Source organism: Antedon bifida, chromosome 2 (assembly GCF_963402885.1).
Source record: "Antedon bifida chromosome 2, ecAntBifi1.1, whole genome shotgun sequence".
In the NCBI taxonomy this organism is placed as follows: domain Eukaryota; kingdom Metazoa; phylum Echinodermata; class Crinoidea; order Comatulida; family Antedonidae; genus Antedon; species Antedon bifida.
In genome coordinates, this window is record NC_136227.1 from 24,660,419 (window position 1) to 24,674,263 (window position 13,845).

The 13,845-nt window shown below is 32.9% G+C and overlaps 1 protein-coding gene across 1 annotated transcript in view; it reads left to right on the plus strand.

The window, feature by feature from the left end:
- LOC144834549 (uncharacterized) overlaps positions 1-5,332 on the plus strand; it is a 37,409-nt gene extending 32,077 nt beyond the window's left edge. Inside the window, exons 6-11 of the mRNA XM_078689399.1 lie at positions 174-278; positions 558-662; positions 1,110-1,214; positions 3,633-3,737; positions 4,697-4,771; positions 5,201-5,332. Coding sequence (XP_078545525.1) covers positions 174-278; positions 558-662; positions 1,110-1,214; positions 3,633-3,737; positions 4,697-4,771; positions 5,201-5,332 — 627 coding nt within the window. The remainder of the gene's footprint in view (positions 1-173; positions 279-557; positions 663-1,109; positions 1,215-3,632; positions 3,738-4,696; positions 4,772-5,200) is intronic.
- The last annotated feature ends 8,513 nt before the right edge of the window (positions 5,333-13,845 follow it).

Sequence of the window (13,845 nt, forward strand, 5' to 3'; positions counted from 1 at the left end):
TTTGTTTAATGTGTTTTTCATTGGAAAAGTGTATATAATATATCTATCTATATAATCTACAGTAACTTTTAATAAACTACAAAATTAATATAGAAAAGGAAAATATGTAATATATTAATACCTGTATTCTTGAAAAAAAAGCGTCAAGTTTAATCTAACTTTCTTCTTTCCAGGATGGAAACACACCGCTACATAAACACGTTATTTCTGGTCGTGGTGAGGTAGAGATAGTGAACAGGCTCCTATCCCACGGAGCATCAGTTACAGCAACAAACAAAGTAAATTACTCTTTTACAATGATTTAAAAATCAATAACGTAATTACTCGTATTAGATAACACTACAAGTTAATTTACATTATCTCCCGTTATAAGCAAACCCTAGATTTGTTTAATGTGTTTTTCATTGGAAAAGTGTATATAATATATCTATCTATATAATCTACAGTAACTTTTAATAAACTACAAAATTAATATAGAAAAGGAAAATATGTAATATATTAATACCTGTATTCTTGAAAAAAAAGCGTCAAGTTTAATCTAACTTTCTTCTTTCCAGAATGGAAACACACCGCTACATACACACGTTTGGCTTGGCAGTGGTAATGTAGAGATAGTGAACAGTCTCATAGCTCACGGAGCATCAATCACAGCAACAGACAATGTAAATTACTCTTTTAAAATGATTTAAAAATCAATAACGTAATTATTTGTATTAGTTAACACTATCTACAAGTGAATTTAAATTGTCTCCCATTATAAGCAAACCCTAGATTCGTTTATTGTGTTTTTCATTGGAATCAATGTATAGTTATTATCAAAGCAAAAATAAAATTTAAAATATATTAAAAATAGTGTAGCTGTAGCGTTTTAGATTGAACAAGAGCCTAAATTAATACTTTTAAAATGTGTTCATTGCTAACCCTTCTGTATTATAATAATTAAAATCAGCAAGTTGTATTATTTTCTTAATACCAGGTCTTTCTATATAATTTACAGTTACTCTCAATGAACTACAAACTGAAATATAGAGATGATAAATATGTAATATAATAATACCTGTATTCTTGAAAAAAATTCGTTAAGTTTATTCTAACTTTCTTCTTTCCAGAATGGAAACACAACGCTACATAGACACGTTGCGTTTGGCCGTGGTAATGTAAAGATAGTGAACAGTCTCATAGCACATGGAGCATTAATCACAGCAACAAACAATGTAAATTACTCTTTTACAATGATTTAAAAATCAATAACGTAATTATTCGTATTAGTTAGCAATATAAGTTAATCTAAATGAGCTTCCGTATAAACAAACCTTGGATTTGTTTAATTTATTTTCATTGTGTAAAAAGTTATATTTATTTATCAAAGTAAATATAAGTATTTTAAACATCATATAGCTGTGTCATTTAACAAGACGCTAATACCAATACTTTCAAAAGTATGTTCATTGCTAACACCTCTCCACGTTGTATTATTTACAGTACTGTTATACTGTGGTCTAATGTCGTAGACAATTAACAACATACTCCATTTACTTGACAATTTCAGAAAGGGCGCCAATTGTTTAAAGACATTATGTTAGCATCTAAATGTTAATGCTACTAAATATTTTTTATTTTATGTATCTCTTCCAAAACCACTGAACGGTACGTGCTCACATTTGGCACACTGATGTTTATTGATGGGCCACACGATAGGCTATGTCACTTTCCTGAATTTTAGGGATAAACACTAAAAAAGGCAAACAATAGCAGTAATTTGACGTCTCAAAAAAAAAATACACCCAAAAAGTAATAGTTTAATAATAATAACTGGTACTTGATATAGCGCATTATGCTTAAGCCTTAATGCGCTTTACATAGACAGAACAATTTAGAAAATTCAAAATTCAAAATGTGGGTTTTGAGAGATTTTTAAAGACTAAGTGTATTCAATCACTGTAGGAAATTTGCGCAAGACGACTGCACGGAGACTAAAATGAGCACATGTATCCGGATTTGAGATGAAGTTGTTTTATTCCAACAGTCTCATTCAATTCTAAAATATAACATACATCAAACTGATCAAATAAACAGAACATATAGTAGAGCAGTTAAGGCCATAAAAATAGCCAAGTTGTGCACTTTATTACCAAAGCATGAAACTTGCCACAAAGTTTCTTTGATGTATATAGATTCAAAATATCGGAGGGTGCCAAGTGTCCAACGTCCGGTATGGCGGCCATCTTGATTTCAAAATGGCCACCATAAAAAAAAAATTGTTCATATCTTGGCAACTATAAACAGTAGAGACTTGATTCTGGTGTTAAATTGTTCACAAACCACATATTTCTATTTGCTCTAATAAAAAGTTTCGTCAAAAAATGACCGGAAATGACGTTTCTTCCAGTTTGACCTTTGACCTCTTATCTGTATATCTCAGTAACTACTGATCATTTTCAATCGATTTTGGTGTCATTTTGTTCAGAATAGAGACATTTATATTTGTAGTAATGAAACATTTTCACATAAAATGACTGGAAATACAATTTATAACCTTTGACATATATAATTATGTGAACATACTGTATGTGGTTTACATTGAAATAAATGCACCTAATTTTTTTTACCGAAATAAATGCAATGCAATGCATTAATGCAAAAATGACCAGGAATTATTAAATTCTGAATTTTTGACTTTTGATGTGATAGGATAGGCGTAAAGTATGACAGATCACTGAGAAACAGCAATCACTGAGCTCATCTATGCCGACTTGTTTGCTAAACTGTGATGTGTCAATCGTTAGATAAAAGTTTTTGTCCTCTCTCCTTCATCTTTTTTTTTTTTTAATGTATTATACCATATGGACAATTTTCTGAAATAAAAGTTGAATTGAATTGTTAGATGCCATTTGGAAATATTTTTGATGTAAAGTAGCATTCTTTCGTTGGTCTCTTTGATGTTGCGTATGAGACAAGTTCGGAAAGTTCTCATTTTCATGAGTTAAGAGAACACCGTCTTTCAAAGTACTTACTACAAACTTATCCTGCATTTGTGCAGTAGACCTACTTTCATTAGTCAGAAACTCAGATAATTCTTGTTCATTTACGTTGCATCTAAACAAATGTACTCAATTTTTATGGTAATGGGCCTTTGCTGTAAACCATCTGAATCCTTTTCCTCGATTTTCTCTAGTCATTGATTTTTTAGCAAAATTCGAACCAAATCAATTCGTGAAAGACATCTCAATATAATTATTCAAGTAATCCTCAAATTAGTGACATGGACCTACAATATACTGTTCTGTACAAGACCTTTTTAGGCATCCACCTGTGGACTTTCACTTTGAAGGTCTTGGTCTCATAATCATACAAGAAACAATGTCTGATTTAATCAATCAAAGTAGTGGGTCTAGACAAAGAAGGGGGTGTAATTAATACTTTTAAAATGTGTTCAGTGCTAACCCGTCTGTATTATAATAATTAAAATCAGCAATTTGTATTATTTTCTTAATACTAGGTTTTTCTATATAATTTACAGTCACTCTTAATGAATTAGAAAATGAAATATGGAAAAGAAAAATATTTAATATAATAATACATGTATTCTTAAAAAAAATGCGTCAAGTTTAATCTAACTTTCTTCTTTCCAGGATGGAAACACACCGCTACATAATCACGTTGGGTATGGCCGTGGTAATGTAGAGATAGTGAACAGTCTCCTAGCTCACGGAGCATCAATCACAACAACAAACAATGTAAATTACTCTTTTACAATGATTTAAAAAGCATTACATAATTATTTGTATTAGTTAACACTACAAGTTAATTGACATTATCTCCCGTTATAAGCAAACCCTAGATTCGTTTAATGTGTTTTTCATTGGAAAATGTATAGTTGTTATCAAAGCAAAAATACAATTATATTGAAAATTGTGTAGCTGTAGCATTTTGGATTTAACAAGACGCTAAATTAATACTTTTCTACTATAAGTAACCACTAGATTCGTTTAATATTTTTTTCATTGGAAAAAATGTATAGTTATTATCAAAGCAAAAATACAATTTAAAATATATTAAAAATCGTGTAGCTGTATAGCGTTTTAGATTGAACAAGATGCTAAAATTATGTTCATTGCTAACACCTCTCCACGTCCCAATTAATTCAACTAGTTGTATTATTTACAGTACTGTTATACTGTGGTCTATCGTAGACAATTAACAACATACTCCATTTAATTGACAATTTCTTGACCATAGACCATCCGGACTTTGATGCCGAACGAGTAATGGCGCTTATGTGTATGATTTTTAACTCATTATGCGTGAACATTGCTCATAATAAAACGATGGGACCCCGTTTACATTACTCAAGTCAATTTTTTACCCCAATTCAGATTTATCATCAAACTTTCATTCTATAAACGATAGACATATATCTTGCAAACACGGATTCACATCCGTTGTACTCCAGCCAGACGTGACACATTTCCAGGTGCCTCCAGTTTAAATAATTGGACTTGTATAATCACCTACACCCGCCAGCAGACAGACACAGTCCCGGGTGTGCACCCGTTGGATCCATTCCGTTCTGTATAATTCACATTCACTCTTAATTAATTAGAAAATGAATGTAGAAAAGGATAAATATTATAATATAATAATACATATATTCTTAAAAAATGCCTCAAGTTTAATCTAACTTTCTTCTTTCCAGAATGGAAGCACACCGCTACATGAACACGTTACGCTTGCCGATGGTAATGTAGCATCAATCACAGCAACAAACAATGTAAATTACTCTTTTACAATGATTTAAAAATCAATAACGTTATTATTCGTATACAGTAGTTAACACTACAAGTTAATTTACATTATCTCCCGTTATAAGCAAACCCTAGATTCGTGTTTTTCATTGGAAAAATGTATAGTTTTTATCAAAGCAAAAATACAATTTAAAATATATTAAAAATCGTGTTGCTGTAGTAAGACGCTAAATTAATACTTTTAAAATGTGTTCAGTGCTAACCCTTCTGTATTATAATATATAATTAAAATCAGCAAGTTGTTTTATTTTCTTAATACCAGGTCTTTCTATATAATTTACAGTTACTCTCAATGAACTACAAACTGAAATATAGAGATGATAAATATGTAATATAATAATACCTGTATTCTTGAAAAAAATGCGTTAAGTTTATTCTAACTTTCTTCTTTCCAGAATGGAAACACAACGCTGCATAGACACGTTGCGTTTGGCCGTGGTAATCTAGAGATAGTGAACAGTCTCATAGCACATGGAGCATTAATCACAGCAACAAACAATGTAAATTACTCTTTTACAATGATTTAAAAATCAATAACGTAATTATTCGTATTAGTTAGCAATATAAGTTAATCTAAATGAGCTTCCGTATAAACAAACCTTGGATTTGTTTAATTTATTTTCATTGTGTAAAAAGTTATATTTATTTATCAAAGTAAATATAAGTATTTTAAACATCATATAGCTGTGTCATTTAACAAGACGCTAATACCAATACTTTCAAAAGTATGTTCATTGCTAACACCTCTCCACGTTGTATTATTTACAGTACTGTTATACTGTGGTCTAATGTCGTAGACAATTAACAACATACTCCATTTACTTGACAATTTCAGAAAGGGCGCCAATTGTTTAAAGACATTATGTTAGCATCTAAATATTAATGCTACTAAATATTTTTTATTTTATGTATCTCTTCCAAAACCACTGAACGGTACATGCTCACATTTGGCACACTGATGTTTATTGATGGGCCACACGATAGGCTATGTCACTTTCTTGAATTTTAGGGATAAACACTAAAAAAGGCAAACAATAGCAGTAATTTGACGTCTCAAAAAAAAAATACACCCAAAAAGTAATAGTTTAATAATAATAACTGGTACTTGATATAGCGCATTATGCTTAAGCCTTAATGCGCTTTACATAGACAGAACAATTTAGAAAATTCAAAATTCAAAATGTGGGTTTTGAGAGATTTTTAAAGACTAAGTGTATTCAATCACTGTAGGAAATTTGCGCAAGACGACTGTACGGAGACTAAAATGAGCACATGTATCCGGGTTTGAGATGAAGTTGTTTTATTCCAACAGTCTCATTCAATTCTAAAATATAACATACATCAAACTGATCAAATAAACAGAACATATAGTAGAGCAGTTAAGGCCAATTACCTTTATCAGATTTTTCCTGAATTTCCGCAACTCTCACTGCAACGAATGCCTTGAAGTTGTTAACAGATTTCCTTAACCAGCCAAGCACAATCATGCTATCCGTCAGATATATTGTCTGGTTAAATTTAAGCCTTGTTTCTTTAATTATCATAGACGCCAGTCTTACTGCCATTACTGCAGCCTGTAATTCTAATCTCGGTATCGTCAGTCTTTTTATTGGTGCAACTCTCGACTTCCCAGCGATGAACCTTGTCTTATATGTCCCATCATTTAATTTCCATCTTGCATATGCACATGAACCATAGGCTTTCTCAGAGGCATCACAGAACACTATTAAGGTTAACTTATCTGAGGCGCCCTTTGGTGTGAGACCTCTAGGACATGTTAGCTCATCTAGCTTCATTAGCTCATAGAACAGGTTTTTCCAAGCCTTTTCTACATCTTCAGGAAATTCTTCGTTCCAACCAACTTTAGCCTGCCACAACTCCTGCATTTTTATTTTCGCCTTTATGATCACGGGTGATGCTAAACCAATGGGGTCAAATATTCTAGCTATGACGCCTAACGCCTTCCTCTTATTTATTCTTCCGTTTAACAAGGTGTCATCAATTTTCACACTAATCATTAAATTATCGTCTTCTTTCTGCCACCTGACTCCCAATACTTTTTCCTTGTTGACTTTGTTTTCCAAAACAGATGCTATCTTGCCCTTTGTGTCGTCTGTCACCAATCGGCTGTTTGATACCCACTCTTTAACAGTAAATCCTCCTGTATTTAACACTATGTCGATATCGTTGATGGTTGATTTTGCCTCTTCTTCCGTTCTAACCGAGGTACATATATCATCCATGTAAACATCATTCTGTAATACCATTGCTGCTCTTGGATATCTGGCTTCATTTTGTTTCGCTGTTAACTTCAAAGCTGTTTGGGCCATAGCTGGCGCCGGCTTATCTCCGAATGTCAAGACTGTCTTGACATAAACGTCAGGATTTCTCTCAACCTCCATGTCTCTCCATAAATATCTATGCACATGTTGGTCGATTTCTGGGATTAGCACGCGATGATACATTTTTGAGATATTACTAACAACGGCGACTTTGTTTTCTCGGAACCGCAACATCACTCCCTGCAAACTGTTCAATAAGTCTGGACCCTTTATCCAATAATCATTTATTGACTCTCCATTATATACATTTGAGGAATTAAAGACAATCCTCACAGGGGTGCTTCGATTTTCTGGACGTAAGACAGCATGGTGTGGGATATAATGAACTGGACCTCTGTAGTTTTTTACTTCAGTGTCAGATAATTTTCTTGAGAAGCCCGATTGAACCATCTCTTTCATTTGTTGCTTATACGCACTTGAATAATTTTCACTTTTGCTGAGTTTTCTTTCTAATCCTTTCAACATTTTCTCAGCTTGTACTCGGTTATCTTTAAGATTCTCAGGGTCCTTCATCCAGGGGTAAGGCACCATCCACTGGTTTCCAACCTTTGAACATGAGTCCTCTATCAATCTGAGTTCTATATGTTCGTTTGCACTTTCTTGGGTTCCTTTAAATTGACATGACGGAATGTCAATTCCCATGGATTCCACTGACCAGAAGTCTGTTAAATCAACATTATTGACTCGGAAGTTCATTACTCTATGTCCATACTTGGGTGCATTTCCTCCTCCTCCAAATACAGTCCATCCAATCATTGTCTTACAAGCAACAGTATTTCCAATAGATTTTGTCTCGCCTACATGGAAGTTCGCATAGTCAACTCCGATCAGAAGATCAATAGGTCCGCCACTTCTTCTTAACGACTTGATTTTGAATTTCTTAGCTAAATCTTCAACGTCTATTTCCTCAACTTCAGTAATAGATGGCATAGCAATGGCTAAGACAGGGTATGTGCGTGTATCATCTATGTCTTTTACATATAACCTATATAGTTTTGTATCTAACTGTTCTTCATTTCCTCCCACCTTTGTAACAACAGCGACTACTTCTGTTCCTTTCAAATTAAGTTTATCTACCAATTCTTGTCGTATGATCGTGGTTTGTGAGCCAGAGTCTAATAAGACATTTGCAATTTCTCGTTTCTTTCCACCTAACTTGTAAAACTGGAAGCATTGCTTCTTTTGCTGAGCCCGCAGCCACACATACTAAATTGCCTTTCGCTTTCAACTTTGCACCGTGTAGTAGTTTATGGTGATTCTGCTCACATTGTTTGCCATCAACTATTTCTGGACACTGTCTTTTTCTTGTGCAGTTTGCCATTCTATGGTTTCTTCCGGCTACCTTTAAACAGCTAAAACACACATAATTTTGTTTGGCTAACATTATCCGATCGTCTGGATTTTTTCCTTTAAATTCGTCGCATTGGTCTGGCCAATGGTTATCTGACTTACAGATCCAACATTTCACATTATCTCGTTTTGATTCTGCACTAAACTGATTTATCCGTATCCACTTTGCCGACGTACTACCACTGGCAACTTGATCACCTTTGTTTGCACTCCCGAATACCGGATCATTTACTTCACTTGTAGCCGCTTTTATGAATGCTACAACATCTTTCAGTTTGGCACTAGCTCCATCCCCTTTTGACTTAATTTTGTAATTTTCTCGAGCCCACCTATTTTGTATGAACTTCGGAAGCCTTTCAATAATTAACTTTAAACTTCTCTGGTTACTTAATTCTTCAACAAATCCCAAGGCACTTAGCGCTTCATAGCAATTCTCAAGATCATCGGAGAATACTCTAAGGTCATTAACATCTACCTTTGGCCTATTTAGGATCTTGTCAACCCAGGCTTGAACAATTATACCGGTATTACCATATCTTTCCTTAGGGTTTTCAATGCCATACAATATCCCTCTGTTGTCTCTTTCATAACACAAAATCGAATGGCTTCTAATGCTTTGCCTTTACAGAAATGTAAAAGAGTATTTAACTTAACACCATCATCGGTTATTCCTGAAACTAGTTCTTTAATGGTCGTCATAAATGAATGGTACTGTAAGGGATTCCCATCAAAATAACGTGTCACTGATTTGGGAATAGACATAGCTTTGAATATTCCTTCGATTTGTCTATCATTTATAAATGTGTTACTTGCATTAGTTACTACATTTATGTTACCATTACGTGTATCCACATTACTCACATTATCAGTATTATCTACATCCGCATCATTAGTTATCTTAATGTCTTCCTTAATTTCTATTTTACCTTTGATCTCCTTAATTCTACATTTAACTGCTAGCATCTCTGACATGAATTCTTCTTGACATTGACCCATCCATTTCTCTTCTTCAGAAAACTCGTGCTCATCCTCTATCAGAGACACAAGTACGGCATGGGCTTCTTCGATTGCGGAAAATATCTCATCTGCTTTCTTTAGCTTATCAGTGACTTCCTTTTCGTCATAATTTTCTTTGACTAATATATTTCTTATACCCTTCAAGGTCCTGGTCAGGTTACCTTTAGTATTTCTTCTTCTTCGTTTACTTGCCTTCCTTTCCTCAGCCATCTTTCACTACTTCCTATCTTTGGTTCGACACAGTACCCACAAATAGTAAATTGAATTGTAGGAAATTTGCGCAAGACGACTGCACGGAGACTAAAATGAGCACATGTATCCGGGTTTGAGATGAAGTTGTTTTATTCCAACAGTCTCATTCAATTCTAAAATATAACATACATCAAACTGATCAAATAAACAGAACATAATCATGTCATTACTACATTTCGTTAACATGTCAAACTTGTCTATTCTTATTGAAACTTACTACTTTGCCAGATACAGACACTCAGAATAGCCAATACAAGCTGGTTTGCAACAGTAATCACAATGACTTCTTTCATAGCCTAAACGAACAACATACAGTACTATTTATTATGACTCCATAAGTTACTCAAAATGGTGAAATCACTCAAGCGTGACCAGTAAATTCAACAGTAATTCTCTACAACAGATTAACACATATAAAGTTAAAGCCCCCTTCCCTACGTTTTTTAGATCTAATTTAACATCACAAACTATATTTAATGTAAAAATAATACTATATGGTCCTATTGCGATAATTTTTTTCGTCTTTAAACGGTTAAAAATGTGAAAAATAAGTCGATTCTAATAATTATAGCGGCCCGCTATAAATCCCAAAATGCATTGCGCGCGGATTGATATTTTTGTTTTTCACCTGTAATTCGCCCACTTTTCGATCGATCGTGAGGCAAAAACAAATGGAAGACTCCTAACTTTTCAGTGAAAATACCGGGTTTTCCCCAACTTGTATCAACGGAGTCTGGCAAAAATAAAAAGACAATTAATGCAGCAACTATACAACGTCAGGCTAGGTATATAGCTAGCGTACGATGTTCGTACGTTACCGATGTTTACCAGCTAGGCCTACAAAACTAAGCCTAGCTAGGCTAGGCCTAAGACCGTCCACGAGAGGTCGATCGCCGCGAGCTACTTAGGTAGTGCATTGTTTCTCACTTTTTATCATAATTTACCATAAAACGTACATTTAAGACAAGGAATGACATGGTTTAATGTTTTTAAAGTGATATATATGTATTATTTTCCAAAAAACGTCCAAAATTGCAGGGAAGGGGTCTTTAAGCAACAATTCTTGCAATCTTAATGAAAATACATTCTGATGATTTTATGGAAAATACTGTAGTCTGTATCATGATAACACAATCTTAACTCAGTTTTAACTATGTATAATAACTCATCTGGTTTGTCCTATTCAAACTCTCGTAAACTACAACTACAAGATGGCGGCGTCCATCATTACCACGTTGTTGAGACTAACCAAGCAATTATATTTAACACAATTACTAATAATTACAATAAACATCATTGAATAATTTCAGATTCATACATTGAGTGAATTAAACGAACTTACGTCTTTAAACAATATAACCAAACATTTATTTCTACTTGCTTTTAACTAATGTTTCTTAGTAATTAACTGCAACACACTCACAGTAGCATTTTCGACGCTCATCTGCCTCAAATCCGTTGGCGGCGCCAATTAAGATTAAACTAAATCTTACAATCACAATAAACATTAAATGGTAGAGCAGTTAGTATTGTTGTTTGTTAGTGCAAAGGTGCTCAGATTGTGTCATATTAACGTGTTCACACTATTAGCTTATGCATGTGTTTATTACAATCCGGATTATGTAAATTACCAGTTTACTCGCTTCGCTCGCATCTAGGTCGTCCACAGATGCTTCTCGAATACATAGTAATTTCAGCGTTAAAAAACTGGCGATTTCAAATGTACGTACCACAGGACAATAAATGTCATTTACAATAACGAATAAATAAAAACGGTGATTTATGTACTCAACTAAAATTGGCACCCTGTGAATTACTTCCGAAAGAGAAACTTGTCACAAAATGAGACCAATTGTTTGAGTCAAATTTAAACAAACTTCATTTGTGTTTTGTATGTAACATTAGGGTTGAGGGATGGAAAAGAGGATGGGTGCAAAGAGGAACAATTTTTTAAATATATTCTTTATCCATTTAGTAACAAAATATTAATTGTTTTCATGTTTTACAAATAATATACCACTAAATACATTAAAACATTGCGATTTAATACTTTGTTGAAACCGTCACCGTTATTTTCGATTGAAGTACAGTACAGTACATGTAACGATACATCACTACAACGTTTATATTTTTTTTGTAATTACATTATTAATTAATACAAACGTTAAGAAGCAACTGTCAGTAATAAAGTTTATTTGTATATGTGTTTATATAATGTAAAACAATTTGTGAAAAACACCTCTATTCGGGGCAAATCGTAAATTCGCTTTAATCGTCAATAAATAATTATCTAACTCAATTTAATTAGTAAACAGAGTTACATAAGGTGGTTAATCAGTACCGAAAGTACGAATCAACTTTATATACCATCGAGTAAAAATTCTTGAAGAAGGGGCGATTTACCGATTTTTTCCCTTACGTAAATTTATATATAGATTAGTAAAGTAACAGTGGATAATACTTTAATACATTTTTTGTATAGCGAGGACAAACACCAGCATCTGTTTTGAAGGATAATGATGAGATCTCCAAAGAGAAGAAAAATAAGATATTGAAGTTACTTGACAGTAAGTTTGTATTAATACACTTTTCTTGAGTTTTGCTCATGAATATTAAACTGTGTATTACTAATGACACACATTGAACATTGTACTGAACCTTTGAACTGTATGAATGTGACGAAGATGAACTGTCATAATGACATTTTAAAACTATGGCTTTGAATTGATTCTTAAGTGTAAAATATTTGTATTTGTTTTTGTATATTTTACATTTATTTTAATTGCAATTTAGTTCCAGTTGAAATATTAGCTAGAGGTGAGAGCGCCATTAGATCATTTCAAAATGAACTTGAAAATGGTGAGATTGCAGTTGTAAATTCAAGATGTATGTTTCTCGGGAAAGAAGGTGCTGGAAAAACTAGTTGTGTAAAGGCCATGCTTGGACAAAGGTAACAAAAGAACAAAGTTATTTTATAAGGGAGATGCACCAATAAAATATACATGATCTTCATCAATATACAGCATTTATAATTATACAAGTTGAATGGTGTTTTTACCATTACAATAGATTAAGTGCTCATTTATTTCAAATCGTGTATTCATGTTCTCTATAATAGTCATGGCATAACATTCCTTATCAGAAAATATATTAAAATCAATCTTTTGTTCTTTGAACCATTTAACAAACAACTTTACCTTTAATGCAATGACAACATTTAAAGAGTTGTTTGGTTTACCTTTTTATAGTAAGTTTGGTGCTGAGTACTTTAATATATAAAATACAGAAATTGGCATTAGTGAGGTTCTTATTATAAATAGTTGATACCTGAAGTTTCGTGTTTGAGTAACGGGTTTTCATTCCTTTTCGAATAATAATAAATATTCGAAAAAGAATGAAAACCCGTATCAACTATTTATAATAATGATTATGATGATGATGATTATAAGGACGATGATGATGATGATAATGAATGATGACGGTGACATATTGACGGTGATGGTGACGACGCTGTTTATGCAAATGCTGCTGCTGAAGGGTTCAGTTTGTTTTAAATATCTCATTTGCTTATTTACTTGTGTTTTTATTTTAAATATATTAATATTTTAAGATGAACTATTGGATACATTCTACTTTCTTTAAATCTGACCTTTTGGAGTTCATTATTCATTATTATAGATTTAAATCCAACGAACCATCTACTGATGGTATTGTTATTACAACGACATTGTTTCAAGCAATTGGAAAAGACTGTGACAAGTGGAAGAAGGAAGATATCGACGGTAAGTTTGAAAAGAAGAATTCAACCATACCAAATGACACATTAACTGTTCGTTCAAAGTTGGCTGTCCCCACAAAAGAGAGAAACTCTCTCTTTCTTCTTCCTTCAACAAACGCATAATTGCCTGCTTTGGCCAATTTGTGTATAGAGATTAATTAGTATCATAATAAAGGTAAAAACGTACCGGTAAGGTACATTGGAAATAATATTTTTATTAAATACTTAAATGCATTTTGGTCTATAATTACATAAATGACCTACATATATTTATTTTATTTACAGGTGATTATGATGATTT